General features: G+C 41.4%; 1 protein-coding gene across 1 annotated transcript in view; it reads left to right on the forward strand.

Moving 5' to 3' along the window:
• NYAP2 (neuronal tyrosine-phosphorylated phosphoinositide-3-kinase adaptor 2) overlaps nt 1–23,644 on the forward strand; it is a 325,661-nt gene that overhangs the window by 186,192 nt on the left and 115,825 nt on the right. Inside the window, exon 4 of the mRNA XM_004701652.3 lies at nt 5,133–6,230. Coding sequence (XP_004701709.2) covers nt 5,133–6,230 — 1,098 coding nt within the window. The remainder of the gene's footprint in view (nt 1–5,132; nt 6,231–23,644) is intronic.

The following is a 23,644-nucleotide window of genomic DNA, read 5'->3' on the forward strand; positions in this document are numbered from 1 at the left end:
GACTCTAACTTAAGGCAAAGAAAACAAAAGTCCTCAGACCATCATGCTAAATAGAGAAAAGATTGAAGTTGTCAAGGATTTGGTTTTGTTTGGATCTATAATCAATGCTCATGGAAGCAGCCATCAAAACATCAAACAATGCATCACACTGGGTAAATAAGCTGCATAAGATCTCTTTAATGTGTTGAGATGTGCTTCATGCATTGAAAAGCTAGGACATGACTTAAACCACAGTGATTTCCATGGCCTCCAGATCCATGTGAAATTTGGATGTTGAATAAGAAAGACCAAACAGGAATCAATGTGTTTGAATTATGGTGCTGGTGAACAATATTGAAAGCACCATGGACTGTCTAACGAAGAAAAAAAATGTGTCTTGGAAGTAGAGCCAGAATTCTTCTTGGAGGCAATGATGGAGAGACTTTGTTCCAGGTACTTTGGACATGTTGTCAGGAGAGGCCAGGTCCTAGAAAAAGGACAAACTGCTGTTAAAGAAAAAAAAAAGGAAGACCCTTGACAAGAGGGATTCAAGTGTAAGAACAATTGTGAGGATGGTGCAGAATTGGACACTGGTTTGTTCTGTTGTACTTGGGGTTATGAATCGGCAAACCAAACATTTCCTATTTTCATCAGGAGCATTAACTGCAGGGCACAGTCCTCCTTCAAAAAGCAGAGGCTGAAGAGAGTTCCTCCCATGACTCTTTCAATCCCATTCACCTGTTTAGGCACATGTTTTAGGTAATAACATGCATGTAGTTCGTGTTGGTCCATATGAATGCTTTCTTGTCTATTTTCATTATAACTAGATCCAGAAATGTATTATAAATCTTGTAACTCCAAACCAAGAGCACTGGTGTTAATGGTTAAATTCTTGACTGATAATCAAAAGATTGGGAATTCAAGCCTACCAGCTGCTCTGTGGTGAAAAAAGATCCGGTGACCTGCCCATAAAGACTACAACCTAGGAACCTTTGCGAGACAGCTGTCCTCTGTCCTCCTGTAGGGTCTTAATGAGGCTGAATCAACTAGTCTGCAAAAAACATCCCTGTAACCCGGTTCTCTTTCCCCACCACCAGCCAGTTATACTACGTTTGCCATGGCTGTCCTCTGAACAGACCCAAAGCCTTGAAAGCTTCATCCCTTAACGACGCAGGGGATATTGCAGGACTGTGGACTGTGAAAATAAAAAAAATATTTGTCAAACCTCTGGACTCGTGAGTTGTGAAAGATAATTGTGAGCACAAACCTGTAGAAAGTGGGAATGTGTCTCTCATCTTTCAGAGTCACCCAATGCCCATATCCAGGTATGTTTGACTTCTCATCAGAGGACGACCACCTCCCCATGTGAATGCCCTATTTGAATCCACCTTTCTAAGGAGATATACCAAATTAAGTTTCCCCCTTATAGCACGGGGTAGGAAAATGAATTTAAATGCTACTTTATGCTATATAAAATGATACACATTTTGTAACTCTTTCCCCCTTGGATGCTTTCCCTCTTTACGCTTACATATATGAGTGTTTTTTAAAGACATTAAAGATTGTATTGAAATTAGATAGTAAGAAAAGGGACATAACTGATACATATTTTATTTGGTTTCATCTGTTACATAGGGAGCTTTGGCTAGATAATTGAAAAAAGAAAAAAAAAAACTATCTTTAATTTCTGAGATCCTGTGCCCAGAGTAATATCTATCAGATGCACTATTGATCTGTACTTTGTCTCTGTACTCGCCTATTAGGTCAAGAACATCTGCAGATACTACAGCATAGGGTTTCACTGCATTTCACCTAATTTTTATTAAGAAAAAAATATTTCAGAAGGATAGGTTTGCAAGGGACATTTCCAAAATTCACGGTGAAAGACAGATCATTTGAGCATGACGGAAAGTCACACATAACCTTTTGTGCTCTGGTATCTCATTTCAAAAATGTCATTTTCTGCTTATTTAATGCAGCTGTCATTATACTATTTTAAGAATTATTATTTGTGTTCTGGAGCGGAACAGGAATTATTGCTTCTATCTTTGGGCTTATTAGGAATAACTTAGAATTCATTCAAGAGCCAGAAAAATAATCCTTGTATTATGGTTGAATTTGGTCAAATGTTGAAATTTGCAATGCAGTTTTTATTAGTAGTATTTTATCTCTTATGTATGTGTGTAGAGCTAAATGATTTTTAAGTACTTTTTAAAGAACTGACTTTAAACCAGGAATTATTCTGTACTTTATAATTCTCTAGCATGAGGTTACATGAGAATAAATTATGGACTGAAGTTATTTAAGGTCTCCAATTTTTCCTTATCCAGGTAAACTAACATATGTAATAGTTGAAATACATTTCCATGGATTTACTTTGCTGCTTTATGAATTATTCGCTCCATACTTAGTCTAGACAAATCCTGGTGGTATAAGTGGGTCATGTGCTGGGCTGCTAACTGCAAGATCAGCAGGTTGAATCTACCAATGCTCAGCAGGCTGAAGATGAAGCTCTACCCTGACCTATAGGGTTACTGTGAGTCAAAATCAATTTGATAGCGATGAGTTTGGTTTTTAGGTTTATACTTGTAGTAGGTTAAACTGAATGACAGTAAATGAGGAGATAAATTGATTCATTTGAAAGAAAAATGTGTCTCCTCCTCTGACGTTCCACACAGGTCTATGAGATTGGAAAAGGGAAGTTGGATGGGAAGGAAGTGTTATGCCATCTGGAATAGGAGCTTCCCAATTTGAAGGAATGGATATACTTATTCATTCAGATCCTCTGTATGATCTTTCACACTTTATTCTCAGGATAATCTTTAAACCGTCATTTCTAATGTGGATCAGGATAATGGGCAACCAGAAAGAAGGAAAAAAGTTTGTCTGAATTATGTGGATCTGCTTGCATCAAGCCTTTTTTGCCATGTAGGGAGAGGAAGAGGAAGAGAGGAAGGTTTTCTCTCGGTAAAGCTAGTGTAAGCATTTTTCTAGCTGCTAAGGAATGGAACAAGGGGAAGAGAGTGAAGCCAGAAGTCAGTATGCCCAAACCAAACCCTAACACCCCCACCTCATCACCACTACCACCATCAAGAGAATGGACCAGAATTCAAATAGCATGTAGCTCGCTGGGAGCTGGACATGGGAGAATGAGTTCAAGAAGAACCTACGGTTGGACTCCTTCAAGTTATCTCTGAGAGTCAGCCAGCCTTGTCCACTGGGTTACCATTTGGTTTGTTTGTTTTTCAGAAGTTTTGTACATCATATAATTATTTCTTTAAAAAATATAAAAGGGAATGTAAAAGGGTCATTTCTAAAACCAGTGAAAATTGAAGCCAAGTGAAGAGGCACAGAGCGGCTGTGGCCCATAGGCTGTTCTGGGTCTTTCCCCCAGAACAAGTGTCTGCTTAGTTCTCATTCATAGGATCTACCTCTGGGCTGCTCACAGTTGGCACTAAAAGGCCCCTGGAAAATGGCATCTGGTTTTTCCCTAGCATGGGCCAAAGGGAAAGTTTAAATACATTAAGAACCTTCATTTAAAAACAAACAAACAAAACCATTGGATGGAAAGGAGGAAAATCATTATTATGGGCTCAATGGATCAGACTATTTCAAATCTGGAATCACTTCAAAAAATCAAGACGCATTGCCACCACTGCACCGTGTGATCCCTTCCCTCTCTCTGACATCACGATCATTGGCCAGAGCACCCATCGAGCTTATCTGGGAGAACTCTTTAGTAAGTTTGAGAAAAACTCCTGCAATAGCATGAGCTACGCTATCCCTGTATCGTTGTAAGTTTCCATATCGATGCTTTGAGGCTGGGCGTTGGTGGGGGTGGTTGCAGGGGGGGGCAGACTTCTGGTGTTTCCTGGCTTATGTTTTGAGATTCTTCCCTTTAGGCTAACAAATTACAGCCTCTTATTTTCTTGCATGTTTATGTCCATGAGATATACCATCAGCTTACCCTGTTTGCTGCCATCTCTCCTAAGCAGCTATAACTTGCTCTGTTGCATAATAATGATAATCACTGTAGTCATACATCAACATAATGCGATAATGAGCTAATCACAAGACTCCTGGCATCTCTTGTGCAGAGGGAACAATTGATTTCAGCCTGAGACATTTGCCAGCCCGTCACGCCCTGCTGTATGATGTCAGCAATGTAGGCCCTGTGAGAAAAGTAGGCTGCCAGCAGACAATGGGATTCTCTGATACACTTCAGCTGTGAGTGTTCAGGAGTTATTCTGGGAGATTTCACATCATCCCATGGCTCGTCATCATTTAAAACTCTCCAGAGAATTCTGATGTGTCGGTAGACAATATCTAGTAAATTCATTTCAAGACAGCATTTGGGATATCAGGAGATCTTATGAACAAAAGCAGACAAATACACTGCAATCAACAGTATTTGGAGATTCGGAGATGAACTTGTCTACCTCATAAGATTGTCACATCCATCTCCACTGAAGCATGAGATCCACCAAGGTAGATGTTATTCATCTCAACCAAGACAGATATGAAGTCTGGCAGGTTGGGGCATTTTTTATCATAAATGCAAGCAGAAGTAATCATTTGTAATAGTCCCATTTTCCATGGCTAGCAGCATGATTCTGGCACCAATTTTGATGAATAGGAACTGTGGTTTTTTTCCCTTGTTTCCTTGAGTGTCTCTCTCAATGAATTTTTTTTTTTAGTTGTTACATCTTTTCTTTTTTGTTGTTGTTGTTGTGGTTGATTTATTTTTATTTTCTTTGCTATCATGAGTCTCTTCCTTGTCTGTGTGATTTTTTTTTTTGAGAATTTTGAGAGGTCAAATTTTAAGTAGTGTGGGATTGCAATTAGTAAAGACATGGTTCACCTGCAGGTTTCTATTTGGAAATCTTAAGGCAGAGAAGCAAATAATCCTGGTCTCACTGCATTTGCAAGGGTTGGTTCCTTGTCATCAGATTGAAGGTAAGCCTGAGAGCTGTTCTGTTGCCAGGTTTTCTAAATATGGGCGAGGTGAGGCATTTCCAGTCATAGCCTACGCCAGAAATGAACACTTTAGAGCTGTAACTTCAAGAACAAACGATGTACTCATTCGTGCTTTCGGATTGTACGCATCCATTTAACATTTGCCCCCTGCCTTCTTGTCTGTCTTCCTCTTGCAGTGTCGGCCAAACCCAGACCCCACAGTGATGAATACTCCAAGAAGATTCCTCCTCCGAAGCCCAAGCGGAACCCCAACACCCAGCTGAGCACGTCTTTCGACGAGACCTACATCAAAAAGCACGTGCCCAGGAGGACCTCCCTCACGCGGGACACCTCCCTGTCGCAGGCGGGCAGCCCCGCGGGCGACGCGGAGGAAGAGGAGGAGCCGGTGTACATCGAGATGGTGGGCAACATCCTCCGAGACTTTCGGCGAGAGGAGGACGACCAGAGTGAGGCTGTCTACGAGGAAATGAAGTACCCTATCTTCGATGACATCGGCCCAGACGCCAAGTGTGACCTTAATCATCACAGTTGTTCTTCGCAGTGTGCTACCCCCACAGTGCCTGACTTGGACTTCGCCAAGTCCTCAGTGCCAGGGACCCCCAAGGGCCTGCTCTGTGACATCCCCCCGCCCTTCCCCAACCTGCTCTCCCACCGCCCCCCGCTGCTCGTGTTCCCGCCAGCCCCTGTGCAGTGTTCCCCCAATTCCGACGAGTCTCCGCTCACCCCCCTGGAGGTCGCAAAGCTGCCGGTGTTGGAGAACGTGTCTTACCTGAAGCAGCAGGCCGGGCCGTCGCCATCCTCACTGCCATCGCACCCCTCCGGCCACGCCAGGCTGGAGAAGGACCAGGGCGGTACCCTGGGCGCTGCGTCTGCCACTGCAGTGCTCTCCTCGTCCCCTCCTCACCCCTCCACTTTGTACCGAGCGCAGAGTCCGCATGGCTACCCAAAAAGTCACTCAGCCTCGCCCTCCCCTGTGAGCATGGGGAGGTCCCTAACCCCCTTAAGCCTCAAGAGGCCTCCCCCCTACGACGCTGTGCACTCCGGCAGCCTTTCTAGGAGCGCGCCATCAGTGCCTCACTCGACGCCCCGACCAGTGTCGCAAGATGGGGCCAGGATGGTCAACGCATCCGTGAACACCTACGCCTCGGCCCAGAGCGGCTCCCGGTCCAGAACCCCCACGAGTCCTTTGGAAGAACTGACCAGCCTCTTTACCTCAGGACGAAGCCTGCTGAGGAAGTCTTCCAGCGGCCGCCGTTCTAAAGAGCCCACAGAGAGTAAGTGCCACAGCCCGCATCCTGGGCGCCTCCCGCTGGCGGGCCCGTGGGAACCAGGAAGTTAGGTCCAGCTCTGGTGGCTGCAGATCCACCGCTCGGTGCAGCATCCTTAGTGCGCTTCGTTGAAATCTCCAAATGGAAACAGGAGGGCTTTGACTCTTGTTAGGCTAACCCAAAGGGTAGACAGAAAGAGGTAGTCCGTGCCGTATAATATAGCCTAAGAGCGATTGAAAATTAAATATGAAAATATCTAAATTCTTACAGTACCGCTTGATAGGCTAATGCAGAAAATAAAGGTTACTATGATATCTTCAGGTAAATACCTTGACAGGTGGATGGGAAGAAGTACCTGCTCAAATATGGAATGTATAAATATGATCATTTATTTTTATCTTATACTGAAAGGCTGCTTGAGGGAAAACTATGATAGGATGGATTTACTGAAAAGAAAATGAAATGTTTTCACATATTTGGCTATATTCTTCCCGTCACTTGAAACCAGAATGGGTGCCTTGTTTCCTTTTTAAAGCTTTGGTAATCATCTTCTTATTTCTACAGTACTTGGTGACCCGATGTGTTATGGAGTAGAACTGTCCAAAAGATTTTCTCAATCTTTCTCCTTTTTCAACAGTTTTATTGGCATAGAAGCTATGTACTGTATTGTGTAATTCAGTAGTTCAATATTTAAGAATAGTTAGACAATCATCGCCACAATCAATTGGAGACTGCTTCTGTCTTTCTTGTACTCATAGTTACCAGTTCCCCATTTCTTCCTCAACATTTGTCCTTATAGCAGCAAATCTCCAAGCCTTTTCTTCCATAACGCCGCTGAGTGGGTTCAAACCACCCATCTTCTGGTTGCCAGCCCACTGAACATGGTTTGTGCTACCCTTAAATTAAGAAAAAAAATTGCAAAGTCATAAATAGGTGACAGCAATTAATTTTACTAATGAAGTTCAAAGACCCTTACAATTACTCATTTTAATAGTAAATCCTTTTTTAAGCCCCAAGTCTTCCCCAAAATAGATAGTAAAAGCCAATGCAGAACCCAGTGATCAGCATGCCTGTTACTTCCCTGAGGCTGACTTTGAAGCATACCATAGATGTGTCATTGAAATGACAGAGTTGTCCTCCTCAGGCCTAGAGGCTTCTTGGTCGGCTTGGGTTCCCTAGAAGGAAACAGTGCCCACCCAGTCCTTGACCAGTTGCCTCACAGTCACTGCTATGGTTCAGGATAGTTTGCAGCCATTGTGTCAATCAATCTCATTGAGAATGGTTCTCTGATCCTCTACCTTACCATTCAGGCTGTTCTTCTCCGGGGACTGTTCCCTCCAGATAGCATGTCTAATATGTGGGGAAAAGTCTTCCTATCCTCACATCTAAGGAGCATTCTAGCCATACTTCCCCCTACAGATTTATTCATTTCTATGTCAGTACACTGTATATTCCATGTTCTTTACCAACACCGTGTGTCAACGACATCAACCATTCTTCCCTTCGTCTTCTTCATCTACTGTTTTGCTTTATCATGTATATGAGGCGATTTAAAATCCTATGGCTTGGGTCAGGCAAATCTGAGCCTTCAAAGTGACAGCTTTACTTTTCAATACTTCAAAGAGCTGCTTTTCAAGGGCTTTGCCAAACGCAATATTTTGGAAAACTAGTAAGTTAGCTTCAGGGTGATAGCAGCACATTCCCTCTGAAAGCTTTTGTGAAAAATCCTTTCTTATTTCTCTGGTGTTCTGAATCAAATCATGTCCCCTAAAATGGTATGTCAACTTAGCTGGGCAATAATTCTCAATGGTTTGGCAGTTAGGCAATGATGTGACTGGGCAGTGTCATTCCCCATGATGTGAAATTATGTCATCAGCCAATCAACTGTATGGCAATTCAGGTAGGATGTGACACCATTCGTCAGGTCACACCCCTGACCCAATGTAGTCTACCTCACCTTTTACCCTACAGAAAATAAATGAAGAGAAAAGAAAGCAGAGAAGGAGGGGCCTGATCACCAACAAGAAAGAAGCATTGAGAGTTGAGTGTATCCTTTGGACTTAATATACCCATGCTGAAAACCTTCTAGACCCAAGGGAAGATTCATACCCAGACACATGGAGATCTCTGAGGATTGCCCCACCCACAGATATTGAAAAGGGACAAGGACCTTCCCCAGAGCCAACACAGGGGCAAAAGAACCTTCTTCTAGATCTGGCGCTCTAAATTTTAACTTCTCGCCTCCTAACTTTTGAGAGAATAAATTTCTGGTTGTTAAAGATGTCCTTTTAGGGGGTGTTTCTGTTATGGCAGCACTGGACAACTAAACTATCTTCTTGTAGCTTAGGGGGTTCTTGACATTCTTCGGCATATAACTGCATTTTCTCATGATGGTTTTCATGCTATGTGTCCATCTGTGTCTGTGCCGCTTCTCTTTCATGAGGGGCACCACTCAAATAGGCTTAGGATACACCCTACTTCCTATTGACTTAATTGATAACATCTTCAAAGACCCTATTTCCAAACAAGGTCACATTTACAGGTACCTATGGTTAGGACTTCAACATATATTCCTGGGATATATGATTCAATTCATTATAATGTCCATTTAATTAAGTTACATAGATTCTTCTATTTAAAACTACTTCTAATTACTTGCATCTCTAATAGTGTCACCACATGATTCTGCTATTAATCTAGTCATACACTTCAACATTCCTTTTTTTAATATCATTTTATTAGGAGCTCATACAACTCTTATCACAATCTATACATACATCAACTGTGCAAAGTACATTTGTACATTCATTGCCCTCATCATTCTCAAAACATTTGCTCTCCACCTAAGCCCCTGGCATCAGCTCCTCATTCCCCCCGCTCCCCACTCCCCCCTCCCTCATGAACCCTTGATAATTTATAAATTATTATTTTGTCATATCTTGCACTATCTGACGTCTCCCTTCACCCACTTTTCTGTTGTCCGTCCCCCAGGGAGGAGGTTATATCTAGATTCTTGTAATAGTTTCCCCCTTTCCAACCCACCCTCCCTCCACCCACCCAGTATCGTCACTCACACTACTGGTCCTGAAGGGATCATCTGCCCTGGATTCCCTGTGTTTCCAGTTCCTATCTGTACCAGTGTACATCCTCTGGTCTAGCTATATTTGTAAGGTGGAATTGGGATATTGATAACGGGGGGTGGGGGGAGGAAGTATTTAGGAAATAGAGGAAAGTTGTATTTTTCATCGTTGCTATATTGCACCCTGACTGGCTCATCTCCTCCCCAAGACCCTTCCGTAAGGGGATCACTTTGACATTCTTTATAGAAAAATACATCCTCAATATCTTTTATGATGAAGATGATAATGATGATCCTTGGATAATTAATCTTAATTGATACTCCTAAGCCATTCACTTTGTCTTCTTTTCTTGTTCAATAGAGTGATGTATGAATTCCATAGTTCACTTAAGTAATCTATCCCCCAACAATTAATTTACCTAAAATACAGGTTCAAATCCAACAACCACTACTCAGCAGAAAGATGAAGCTCTCCCGCTCCCATAAAAATCTATAACTTTGAAAACCCTATCTAGGGTCTCCATGAGTTTGAATCAATTGATAGCAGTGAGTTGGGTTTGCTTTTGACCTACATACCTACAATTCTGTTCAAACTTGTTTTTTAAAATTAAGTGGATAATTAAGAACAACTAATTTCTTGAGGCCTGCACCTCAAATGGGGCAATTTTGCCCTCAGGGGACTTTTTGGTAGTGTCTAAAGATAATTTTGGTTGCCAACACCTGGGAGGTACTTCTGGCATTTATTAGGTCATCGGTTCTCAACTTGTGGGTCACGACCCTTTTGGGGGTCGAACGACCCTTTCACAAGGGTCATCCAATTCATAACAGTAGCAAAATTACAGCTATGAAGTAGCAATGAAAATTCATTTTAAGGTTGGGGGATCATCACAACATGAGGAACTATATTAAAGGTCGCAGCATTAGGAAGGTTGAAAACCACTGTATTAGGTAGAAGCCAGGAATCAACATCCTTACAGGATGTTATACTTTGCAGTACACAGGATAGCCCTCCCACCCCAAAGGACTATTTAGCCCCAAACGTCAATAATACCAAGATTGATAGCTTAAGATCCAGATAATTTATTGAAGTTATCAAGTTTGAAAGCAAGTTTGAAATGATTTAAATATGGTTCAATTAAAGTTCATTAAAGCAAAAAAAAATTGTTCCCCATTGTTACTGTTTCCTTTTGACAATTTTTAAGTATTTCACTTTTTAAATCCATAAGCATTTATAGGAAATCAATGAAGTTTTCACACTGGAAGTAGTAAAATTATAGGACTTCCCTACTACCTACCAGCAACTTTGGATAATCCTTAGCAGATCCAGCTGGCAGCTCTACCAATTAGCAAGAAAAAGTACATGTAAAATAAATGATTAACTAATAGAATTATTTCAAGAAAAAATCCATCTGTGAGAGTCAGTCTGTGTGCTACATCTCACAGACGTCTCCAGTCGGCTCCAAAATGAGCTTTGTGCACTTCTCAAACAAAGCTCAAAGCTGGAATGTGGAAAAGTGATTCTGGCTGTTTAGCACTTTTAGAAAGCCTAGGATTGAATTACACCCATGCGGCACAAAGCATATATCAGCTCTAGTTTAGAGAAACGACATGCCCCTGAGTTACAATAACCTTGATATTTTACTTTGCCTAAAAGGAAATATAAATAGAAGAGAGGAAAAATACAGCTAGTGCAAATGAATAATCTAATGCTACTTACTCTGGTGGAAAATAGAAAGGCATTACCAGGTGCTAACAGCACAACACAACTTCTCAGACTTTTTCCGTACACTTCGAAAATAGATCCAACATAGTTGATAACTGAGAAATATAAATGGAAGACTTATAGTCAAAAGACACAGGAGTAAAAAAATAGACTAGGCTAGAAGAGACCAAGCCACAGAGGCAGACACAACTGAAATGCATTTATGAGGTCAGAGAGAGATATCAATCAACATGGAGTCCCGCTCCAGAAGTTCACTTGGAATTCTTCCCCCAAAACCTCACAAGGGCTTGCAAGTACAGCAGGGTGGAGAAGGAGAGGGGCAGAGGAAGGCCCAGGCTCACTCATCGCCTGGTATGATTATTAAAAGAAAAATGATTGTCAGTCTTGACAAAAAGCTTTATCATACTCAACAATATCTTACATTAGTAGAAACACATTTTTTGCGGTTAAATCTTATCTATTTTCCTTTTTTAAAACACTGCCATTTAAAATATTTGATATGACATTGCATTTTTAAAGTTATAGGAATTAATGGGTCCTATTAAAGTGGAGGGTTAGTGCAAGAGAGGAGGACCCTCAAAGCGATGAACCGACACAGTTGTTTCAACAATGAATCCCCACAGAGAAGGCTTTTGAGGCGAGGGCAAGACTGGGCAGGGTTTCATTCTTTGACACTCGGGTCACTCCGAGTGAGAGCCAACTCAATGACGTCCCAAAACAACCACAGAGGACTGATGAGATAAAGTCAAGAAATGGAGGTACCACTTGCTTTTTCATTTCCTTAATTTCAAAACACGTAGAAACAATAACCCAAAATAAACAATTACCCCAAAATATAAGAAACCTAAACACACACACACACACACACACACACACACACACCCCTAACCTAATCTTTTGGGGAGGGTCATGTGAGGTACAGGGACAGTTAAAATAGTATTTATTGTTGATAAAAGAACAGCTCCAGGTTCCTGTTACTAATTTGTTTTTTTTAATTTAAATTGATAAAGAAGCCGTTTTTGAAGAAAATTTTCCACAATGTTTCAGATTTTACATATTTTAAGAATTTAAAAAAAAGGCTTAAAAGTAGCCTTGCCATTGTAGTGGGTTACATGTTGGGCTGGTCACCATAAGGTCAGCAGTTCTAATACACCAGCCACCTTGTGGATAAAATGGTTAAATGCTACACTGCTAACTCAAAGGTTGACAGTTCAAAACCATTCAGAAACACCTGGTGAGCTGCTTCCAAAAGGCTGCAGCCATGGGAACATAATGGAGGAGGGTCCTCTGTACCCATGGGGACCACTGTGAGTCAGAAAGGCAACGACCATCTCCATCATGGAGAATTAGGTTAAAAACATCATTCACAGACCATCCAACAAAGGGACCTGACAGGGGCACCCTCACATGGTGACTCGTTCTGCCAGGTCATTTCTAAGAGCCGTGTCAGTAGTGACAGCTTACTGCTTATTCTGGGAGGTCCTGGTTGCCCAAATGCAGAGCTAACTAGCCCTCTATGGCTGTGCCATCCAATTTAATGCAAATTCTGCTCTTGTTCCTCTTCTGCTATCTCCTTTCCTTTCAGTAATTCTATAGATTTGTCTCTGCTCTCCTCCCCCTCCCTCCCATCTCCCTTCATTCTTTTCTTGTATCACCCCATCCATCAGTTGTGGACCAAGAAACCAGATCCCCTAACTTGTCTGAGGAACCACTCAACAGTCAGCTGTGTGGACATAATAGATACATCCTGTGACCTTTACTTTCAGTGGCGATTATAACCCCCTTTCAAAATCTTTCATGGAGTCAATAGAGTCATACCTGAGAGAGCTGGGAATGTTGACTTCCCTCAAGTTCAGCTGTCCCGGAACACCCAGGTGAATGTTAGTTTATTTTAGGAGAATCTAATGCTGTGTTTCATATTCCTTAAAATATCCCTTTTCAGTTGAATTTAGGAGACAAAATAGTTAAGGACATTCTCTCTCTCCTTTTTCTTCCCTGTGAAAGGAGGTGCCAACAGAGAGTGGTTAAGATATGAGAAGAGGCTTTGAGAAGCCAAAGGCAAGAGTGCTCACTCTACAGCTCTCATGTGTCCTAGAGACGCTGTAAATCCGCCAACCTACCAGTGTCCAAGTAGCCAGGCCTCTGGATGCCTGATGACTTGGATCCACTTGAGTAGCATCAGGTCCTCAATCTGCACAATCTGGAACTCTGGGAGTTTTCAACGGCATTCGGGTTTTCAGTCACACCCAGCAGCTCTATCAGAGGATAATATTCGGATGGCTTGATAGGTCTCAAGCCCTGCTTGTTTTGTCCAAGTCAGAATAGAGTCCAAAGCAGGATGAGATCAAATCAACACACAATGTTGCCTGGGTCTTTACTCCTGCTGCTGTTGGCTCAGGCTATGTCAACAACTAGGAGTTTCTCAAGATGGAACCACATTAGCTTCTGTTGTTGCCAACCTCCTCTAGCGACCTGGAAGCGAAGTCAAGTTTAGACCTAGATGGCAAGATGGTTCCATTGCAGCACCGTTGGGGCTTCAGTTCTTAGAGAGTTCAAAACATGGTAGGCAGTGGACATAGAAAACGTCTATGAGTGATTCAAGTGCCTCCTGTATCATACTCGCCCTCGTATTGTTAGAAATACTGATAGCTAGCCCTGACCACAGATTTTTTCCATGAGAAACTCTGGCTGCTGGTCTGGACCTTGGACTAGTAATAATAAGCTGGGGTGATATTGATGCCTACTATCAAACAATAACTCACCTGGGTAGGCAGGACAAAGACATTTGTCCACTCACCTCAATGTCTCCAAGCATTGCTGAAGGGTAAACTTGGACGCATACAGGTGTCTTAGGCCTGGTCTCAGGATCATAGCAATTGATGTTTGTCTGGCCCACCAGTTCACTGCACTAATAATTCCCTTGGTCTTTGATTGTCTTCACTTGTCTTTTCTCCTCCAGGGAGAGTCCAGTATTGGCACCTTAGATGTCCACTCATAAGACTTTAAGATCCCATAGCTATTTGCCACAGTAAAATGCAGAATATGTCTTTGTGGATTATTTTATGCTAAATGACCTTGATGTTCCCTGTGACCGTGGTTCTGAAACCCAGCCGCTCATTTCCTCAAGGTGATCTAAAACATTTTCCTAACTTTGTCCCCTGAATGCTCCACCACACTGGTAGATACGTTTGCAGCAAAGATATGTAACTACCAACTACCCACATGATCAGCTGTTGAAACTGACCAGGTTTTCTGCAGGACAAAGGTGATACTGCCTGCTCTTATAAAGAGTTACTGTCTCAGAAACCATGCATAAGGTTGCTATCTGTCAGGGTCAGCTCGATGGCAGTGGGTTGAGTGGGCTTGGTTTAGATTATTCTAACGTTAGGGAGGTAGGCTTTTGTTGGTTGGTTTTCCTTGCCTGCTCACAAGACTATGGAGTAGCTTGGCGTGCTGGGGCTCTCCCAGATGGGGACAGTGAAGTCAATAGATCAGAATCTATAGCCAATGCTCCAAGGCCACGCGGTCTTTAGTGTCGCAAATCGAGAACCAAGACTGTAGTCAAACACAAGCAAAAGGGCCCCAAGCAAAATGCTTAGTAGCATCACTTCCTTTCTCTTTAGATTCATATCACACCAAGGAGCGGAAGTGGTTCTAGGCGATCCATTGTGCTGCTAACCACAAGGTGTGAGCCCCCCACCTGGAGAAAATGAGGCTGCCTGCTCCTGTAAATTGTTTTCAGAATCTCAGAAACCCAAAGGAGCAATGACACGTTGTCCTATAGGTTCACTATTAATCAGTATTGACGTGGTGGCAGTGAGATTGTTTTTTTCCGGCTGGTGTAGTGGATAGAATCAGACTTTTACCTTGAAAAGGAAGTGTGTATGCAGTATGAAGTTTAAATTCTTGAAAGACATGGTGCCCTTTTAAATTATTATAATTATTTAAAACAGCTAAAGAAATTTTCTTTCAGGATGATGAGGTCAAATACAGTATGAAATCCTTGGTTAATTGGGAGGGTGCCACTGTCTGTGTTTTCCATTGAGTTTTTCCTAAGATTGCAATATAGAATCAGTAAAGAATTCATAATTTCATAAATAATTGCTCACCTTTCTGGGGGTAGGCTGCAGCTGTCTCTGATTGATGCAGGCAGACGTGTTTATCCCTTGTGTTTATGTTCTCTGGCTGCTGAATCTATTAAGTGCAATTTCCTGTCAGCAACTTAATCAGCATGTCTCTCCATTAAGAAGAGCCCTCATTGCTTTAGATGTATAAAATGCAGAAACATTTTCAACTCAGAAATAAAGCTACACCAGCCTATTTTTAAAAACAGATATCCCCTCAACTGTATATATATATTTTTTTTTTCAACAGGAAGTGGTGAAATCAGGTCTGTATATTTCATATATACAAATATGTATATGTATATATGAAATATACAGACCTGATTTCACATATATACAAATATGTATATGTATATATGAAATATACAGACCTGATTTCACCACTTCCTGTGACTTTAATGAATGGTATGGGATTTTCTAATGTTAACACGTCCACATAGTTAAGTATTAAGTAGAAGTAAGGTGTTTTAATCGACTCGCCTCCCCCGCATGTCCTGTATTCTAACTGACTGTGACCAGTGTTGTTGTTCGGTGCCAGGGGTGGGGTGGGGGGTGGGGGGGAGTGCTGAGTCACAAGGACCTGATCACCATCCTCATGATTGTGGAAAGGTTTGAGCCCATCGTTGCAGCCGCTGTGTTTACCATCAGACATTGTTCTGCTATGCGTACCATTTTCAATAGCTAAGTCCTCAGACGGGCACAGCTGATTCTCTCCTCCGCATAGTCTGTTCTCCGTCTGGAAGTTCTGCTAAAACCTGTTCACTACGGGTGACCCTGCTGGGATTTGAAAGACCAATGGCATTGCTTTCAAAATCCCAGCAACATACCAGCCACCACTGTATGACAAACTGACAGATGTGTGTTGGAAACACATTGTAGAAAACCATATTTATGATCTAGAAGGAAAGATGGTTTCCATCTTGACTCAGACATTAAAAAACGTTGAACCTTGGACAAGCCGGTTCATCCTTAGAGCCTTACTTTTCTCATTTTTGAAAATAATACATGCTGAAACTGAGTTCCTTCCATTCTAGGATTTTCCATTTTTAAGGATTGTTGGAGAACCTCAATGTCCCCTAGATCAGGGGCGTCAAACTCCATTAAAACTCTGGCCATTTGGTGCAACAAGCAAGATTCACACGAGTCACATCACGTTTACAAATGTTGTTAAATTTATATTTTGCAGGGAGGATTCAGGAATATGGATAGGATCATTAAAACACTATATAATTGCTTTTATTTAAACATTTGTTTAATGTGTTTGTGAAACTAAAATTATTCTTCTTTACCCGAAACTTGCCCAGGCCGCCAACTGGACACCCCTGCGCTCGATCAAGGGCACTCGTCTTTCCCCAAGGAGAACTAGTGGTGCAGTTGGTTGGACAGTAGGCTGCTCCTGGAAAGGCCAGTGATTCAAATCTGTCAGTGGCTGTGTTTGAGAAAAATCGGGAAGTCTGCTTCTGTAAAGACTTACAGACTTGAAGACCCTACAGAGCCCTCCCTGTAGGCGCTGAGGATTCTGAATCCACTAGCTGGCACTGGGTTTGGGCCCTTCTTGCCCTGAAGCTTTCAGTTGAATGCTGATCTCTTTTGCCTGAGGGCTTTTCCAGACACTCCACAAAGCAAGGTCAGTTTATTCCTTCCCATCCCAGCTCAGGGTGCACCAGCTTCCTAGTAGGATTTTTCTTACACCCTTATCTACAGATAATGTCCGCCCTTCAGACGTGGACAGCGTACTGTATTTCTGCCACGGTGTGAATCTTCTTCTGTCTTATTCTAAAGCAATTTTCTGCCTGATTCTTCTCTGAGGACAAGGGCCACACTCTGGTCACCCAATGATTTCCTCTATGGACGAGTCCTGGGTAATCTTCCCCATAGCTGATCGATGATAAATATGTGTTGAGTTTGCAGAGACTAAAGAGATATGTTGGAAACTTCAGAGGGCTATTGAACTTGAGGAAACAAAAGTCATGTGAAAAATATTTTCCCATTCAGTGAAAAACAAAATCAACCCCCAGCACCTAGAACTTATAAAATTCCACAAGGAATTATAATTGGGGGGGTGGAGGTGGCTGATATTCTGAATGCTGAATTCATTGCTTCTGATATTAAGTATCATGTTTTAAAAAATGCCAATATGGATTCAATATTATTAAATATATTCAACATTATTAAATATATCCAATAAAATTAAGTATATTCGATATGTATTAGGGACGATGCATAAGAAGAACGGTCATAAGATGTTTAGAGGTAGACCATTTTGTAGCTGTCAAGTCATCATCAGTTTCTGAATAAATAAAGGGACTGCAACACATGATCACTTGTCACAGCTGGAAGATGGACAGATGCACTTTGTAATGAAAGGATTAGACACAAATGTTTTAGAGAAGGAATTCCAATCTGCTTAGTACAGTAGGCATGATTGAACTCAAATCGTAAAGAGAATGAAAACACATTCAATAGAGCCACTTTCCTTGTTGGAAGAAAAGCACAGTATAATTCGAGAGAACTAGTACGATGGGCCGGTAGTCCTGAATGTGTGCATTTCCAGCCCCAACTGGGTTTCAGTTATAAAATATTTGAGAAGGTTTTCTTAATTTTCAAAAAGTCAGGATTTTGTCTTTCTTCAGAGCTCAGTAAATGGATGGCAATTGCAAATTTAATAAGGTAAATGGAATCGTGCATGGTGTTTCTCGGTTGAAGCAAATTCATTATTGTTGTGAGCTGATGAGAGCTAGGTTAATTAAATGTTCCACTCTTAGTAGAATAACCAATCAACTGGAGAATCTAGGCTATTGCTATTAGTAAATGAAAAGAGGACAATTTAAGCAGGCGAAGGGAGGAGGGAGAGTAGCATGGATTTCAAAGGAGCATATTTGATCTGGCCATCTAGCTGGCCAGATATATCCAGAACAGCTGGTTTTAAAATAACATTTACAAATCCATAGGCCTGTATTATTTTCTTGACAACTGCTGGTGAAGGGAAGATGTTTCCCTCCATTTTATTCTGATCAAGTTTCAGTTGAATTCAAAGAAATAACACTTAAATTAAAAACAAAATAAAATGATTGCTCTGTTATAGACGACACTGACATGTTATGGCAAAAGTGGGGAGCGGGGAGCTAGAAAGAGTTCGAATGTAATGTTGAAAGTATCTCTGTGTAACTCAACCCTAGACCCACCCAAAATCAAATAACATATTGCATCGTCTCAATCTGCTGGACAGGAGCTCCGTAGAGGACTGAAATGAAAATGCTTCACTTTGAGAACTGCAGTGATCCTGGCTCAAGCCCTGGGATGTTCAATTACGTCCTGAGCATTGCACTTGCGAAAACAAATTAACGAAAGGTATGCATTCGTAACGGTAACCAAAGAAGAATTAATTCGTTTGTTTATGGTATTGGCAAGGAATGCTGAAAGTACCCAGGAAGACTAGAACAATGGAATTGGCTTTGTAAGAAGAATAGGCACGATTCCCATTAGCAGTGAGGACGGCAAACATTTATGTCACCTGCCTTTGGATGTGTTATCAGGAGGGACCAGTCCCTGGAGAAGGACATCGGACTTGGAAATACACATGATCGGTGAAAGAGAGGAAGATTTGAAGTGAGATACACAGACACAGTGACGGCAACGAGGATTCAAACACAGCGATTGTTTGCAATGGGGCAGTCCCTGACAGGCTCCTGTTCTGTTGTACCATGCATTGCTGTGAGCGGAATCCAACACAGGGACACCGAATACAACAACCACAACATCCTCTGACAATGATATTTATGAGTACTTCTAGTACGGATTTCCTCCCCAGGACAGAGATACGAAATCCAGATTTCCATGAACTGCAAGGCTGGGAAAAGGTTTATATCTTAGTAACCCTCAGAAGAAGTAGGTTGAAGTAAATTCAGTAAATGATTTTCCTATCATATTGCCTGATGTAAGTTATTACTTAGACATTCGGGATATCAAATACCTTTACAGCTATAAACTAGCCCATTTAATTTTGACTTACTGGCCACTGACCAATTTCTAATGACAAGAGAAATATGTAAAAAGTTATGCAAGCTTTCTATTAAAGTTAAAATGGTCTAAGGGAAATTTCAAATCTGCTGAATTAAAACATTACCTCGAGGTAGTCCTCCTTTGATTCACAATCTCATTTGAAACCTGCTGATCTCAGTGGGAGCTCAAAGCCCAAACTGCATTTCATAATAAACTGCAGGTGCCCTGGTGGCACCTTGATGAAGCCTTGGTTGATAAAAAGAAGCTGGCTGTAGGAACCCACCAGCTACTCAACAGGAGATAGACTTGGCAGCCTAGAAAAGCCCATGGACAGTTCTACCCTGCTCTGTGTAATTGCCGTGAGTCACTCGACGCAATGGCATGGTTCTAATAAGGGTGTAGCTCCCTATTGTCATTGTTTCTTTGTGTAGACCTGTCTCTCATTTAGCTAAGAGTTGGGCCAAGGGAGTGAGCTCAGTTCCAAGCTTGAAGGGTATCTAGAGATAATAACCTCAGAGATTATATTAGTCCCTTTCACATCACTAAATCTGGTAATTTTTATGGTTTTGAGGATTCCCCCACACACACACACACATTTTTCTCCTTCTCTATCCAGCAGCTCTGATTGTGGTCCCTTTGGGAGCAGATCAGCAGTGGTCACCAGGAACCATCTAGTTCTTCTGGTCTCAGGGTGGTGGAAGCTGGTGGTCATGTGGTGCATTAGTCCTTTGGACTAATAGTTTCCTCATGATATTCCTTATTTTTCTTAACTAACAACGGAGAGAGACTTTAGACCCTGCACCCTCTATGACTACTTATACCTGTACGGACCAAAGTGGCTGCTCATCAAAATAGGATGTAGAGTATTATCTTAGGGTGCTGTATTATGCCAATTGATCTTGTTAACATCCCCAAACTCTGGCCTTGATTCCCTAGATCCAGTGACTCATGTGATCAAAGTGTTTAGTAATGGCTAGGGAGTTTTATAACTTTTCAGCTTGTTTGCTTTAATATGTTCATGTATATTCATATAAGTACATATATAGAAATATCTTATGACAAACTCTCTGTCTTTCTTCCACACTCTCTCTCTCACACACACAGCTATATATATATATAGCTCTAATTCACATCCACCTTTCCACTTCTGTTAATATGAGTGTCTGGATATATACTTGTATGCCATTGTTATTTCTGCTTCTCCATTTATGCAAAATACTACATATTCTTATCAAGTTCATCCTCAGCTAATTAAGGACACTCAGTTGCAGTTGCTGTTATTAGGTGCCCTAAAGTCTGTTCTGACTCACGGGGACTCCCTATAAACAATGGATCAAAGCACTACCTGGTCCTGTTCCATCCTCCCAATTGGTATGCTCAATTATGTAGCTCCAATTAGGACAATCTTCATGGGTGTGTGATCAGTACAATCGTGTGATCTATGTGATTGTGCTATAAGGGGTTTTACTATTGGTCAGTTTAGTTTTTATCAATTTAGTTTCAAAATAGTTTTACCTTTGCATGGTTGTTTTGTAAATGAAACCTCGTGGGGCTATAGAGCCTGTAATAAAGTGCTTAGATAGTTGGCTCATGCAGAATCATGGCTCTCATCACCTCCATTAGATGGTCTTCAGTTCACAACTTCTGTGACCCCACCAACAAGTATCCCCTGTTGCCTTTGATCATACTGAGACTTTTGGTACAGGTGTAGGTAAATTCACAATCAGGCATGCATATTCATTTCTTATGAGTTAAGTTATAAATACGATCCTAGTTTTGGTTTGGTCTCCACTCATCCTGCAAGTGTCTTCATGTCTGAGGGCGCATGGGATTATAGAGCAAATTGTAATAAAATAAAACAAGACACTGCAAAAGTTTGGGAATGTGGAATAAAGAACAAACTTTTATTTTTCTATTTTTGAACAAGTCAACAAAACTATAACCAGTTGTGATCAAGCTGATTTCAATTTGTGTGGCTATATTTGTGTCAGAGTAGATCTTAATTAAATAGGATTTTCAATAAATGTGAGCACTCAGTGTGCCTTTCTTCAAAAGCATCCCATGATGGACTCTAACCAGCCACTTGTCAGTTGGCAGTTGAGCACTCACCCCTTGTACCATCCAGCATTCAACCACTGTACAGGGGACACTTGATGGTGCGGTTTCAGGAGTTGTACGCTAAGCGCTGACCAGGAGAGGTGATGGAACCCACCACCGTGCATGACTCAGCTATCTAAGCACTTCCTTAAGTGAAGTGCCTCATTGCCCCAGGAAGCTTTACAAAACAGCCATTCAAAGATAAAATTACTATGAAATAAAAAATGGTGGCTAACAGGAAGCCCCCTTTGAACACAATTGTACAGATCACAAGATTGAACTGACCACACAGTACAATTTTTGAACAGGAGATTCCATCTTTTGTCTTCCTCGCTGCATCATTGAGCTGCCACATGCATAACAGAGAGAGTGCAAGTTCAGAACTTCTTTGTGTTGTATTTGAATATTTCCTTGTTATTGCCTTGCTACCAAAATAACTACGGTGTGTTTAGCTCGGATGTCTTATTAATACTGCCAACTCCTAAAAACAAATCCCAAATTTTTCTCTAGTTGTATGAACCAAACAAGAGAATGCTGGTTGGTTTAAAATCAGGAGACGTGTCCATCCGGTTTGAATTCTTTTCCCATAATTATTCAATCGATATAATGAGCAAACTCAAGAAGTTGGAGTAGATAAAGAAGAACTCAGGATTATTATTGGAGGATGGCTTATTAACCAGCTTCCATATGTAAATGATGGAGCCCTGATGGAATAGTGGTTACACATTGAACTGAGCATTGCAAGATCAACAGTTTGAAGCCACCAGTCACTCCTTGGGAGAAAGATGGAGCTTCAAAATACAGTATCAGAAACCCACGGAGGCAGTTCTACCCTGTTCTGTAGACTCACTAGGGTTGGCATTGACTCGGAGGTAGTGTTTTTTGGTTTTAAAATATATGCCGATGACACAATCTTGCTGGCTGACATTGTGGAGAACTTGAAGCACTTACTGAGGAAAATGAAAGACTGCAGCCTTCAATATGGAGTAAATCAATGTAAAGAAAGTCAAAATTCTCAGATTGAACCAGTAGACAAAATTCAAAATAAATGGAGAAAAGCTTAAACCTATTGGGATTTCCTTTGGCTTGGATTCAAAATCAATGCCCCAGGAAGAGGCAGTGGAGAAATCAAATGACCCATCTCATTGGGTCGATCTGCTGCACAAGACTTCTATAAAATGCTGACGAGCAAGGATATAATTTTGAGAACTAAAGTGAGCCTGATCCAAGCCATGGTATTTTCCATCTATGTAATTCCATATGTTTAAGAAAGTTGGGCCACGAATGAATAAGGAAGATCAAAGAAGAATTGATGAATTTGAATTAGGGTATTGGTGGAAAGATGTTGAAAGTACTATGGACTATCGGATGAATAAACAAATCTGTTTTGGAAGCAGTACAGCCAGGATGCTTCTTAGAAGGGAGGATGGCAAGACTTTGCCTCACATATGTTGGACATGATATCAAGAGATAACAGTATCTGGAAAATAACATCGTGCTGGATAAAGTAGATGGTCTGTGGGGGGTGGAAAGCATATTCTCAAAGAGATAGATTGACACAGTGACTGCAACAATGAGCTCAAACAATAGTGAACATGGCACTGGACCAAATAGTGTTTTAGTCTACTGTACGGAGGTCATTGTCAGGTAGAACTGACTCAACAGCATATAACCACAACAAAATACTTCTTGGTGCAAAGCAAAGATGTTACTTTAAGTATTAAGGTGTACCTGACCCAAGCCATGGTATTTTCAGTTGCCACATATGCATGTGAACATTGGAATTGACTGAGGAAAACCAAAGCAGAATTGATGTATTTGAAATGTGGTGCTGGCAAATAATATTGAAAGTACATAGCCTGCCAAAAGAACCAACAACCTGTCCTGGAAGAAATACAGCCAGGATTCTCTTTAGAGGCAAGGATGGCAAGACTTCATCGTGGAGAGTTTATCCAGAGTCTCTCAGAGGAGGCACTGTTAAGCAAAAGTAACAGTAACAATATTGTACAATTACATGTTGTCTTTTGATGTTGTTTTATTCTGTTGAATGACTTAGAAAGATGAATATGGTGTTTGCCAGTCTGGTAGTGTCCACTTTATCACAATTAATTTGGATCTTGAACTTGAGCAACCCTGATGATTATAATTCCTAAAACACAATATGTCCTTCTAGTCTTTCTTTCTAAAATGTTTAAGGAAGATCAGTTACATTCTAGTCACTGTGCTGCTACCTCTGTACACTTCTTTTCAGGCACTCGGCCACATACTTTCTTGCTACACCTTCTGGTAGGCTACCTTTGAAACATACTTTTTTGAAAACCTTCTTGACATAATATTGCCTAGCCTCCTTTCTGTATATGCCCCCAAAGAGTCTGTCTGACCCATAACTGGCCTT

The sequence above is a fragment of the Echinops telfairi genome, unplaced genomic scaffold (assembly GCF_000313985.2).
Source record: "Echinops telfairi isolate 266 unplaced genomic scaffold, ASM31398v2 ScPeMD7_3;HRSCAF=10, whole genome shotgun sequence".
Taxonomy (NCBI): Eukaryota; Metazoa; Chordata; class Mammalia; order Afrosoricida; family Tenrecidae; genus Echinops; species Echinops telfairi.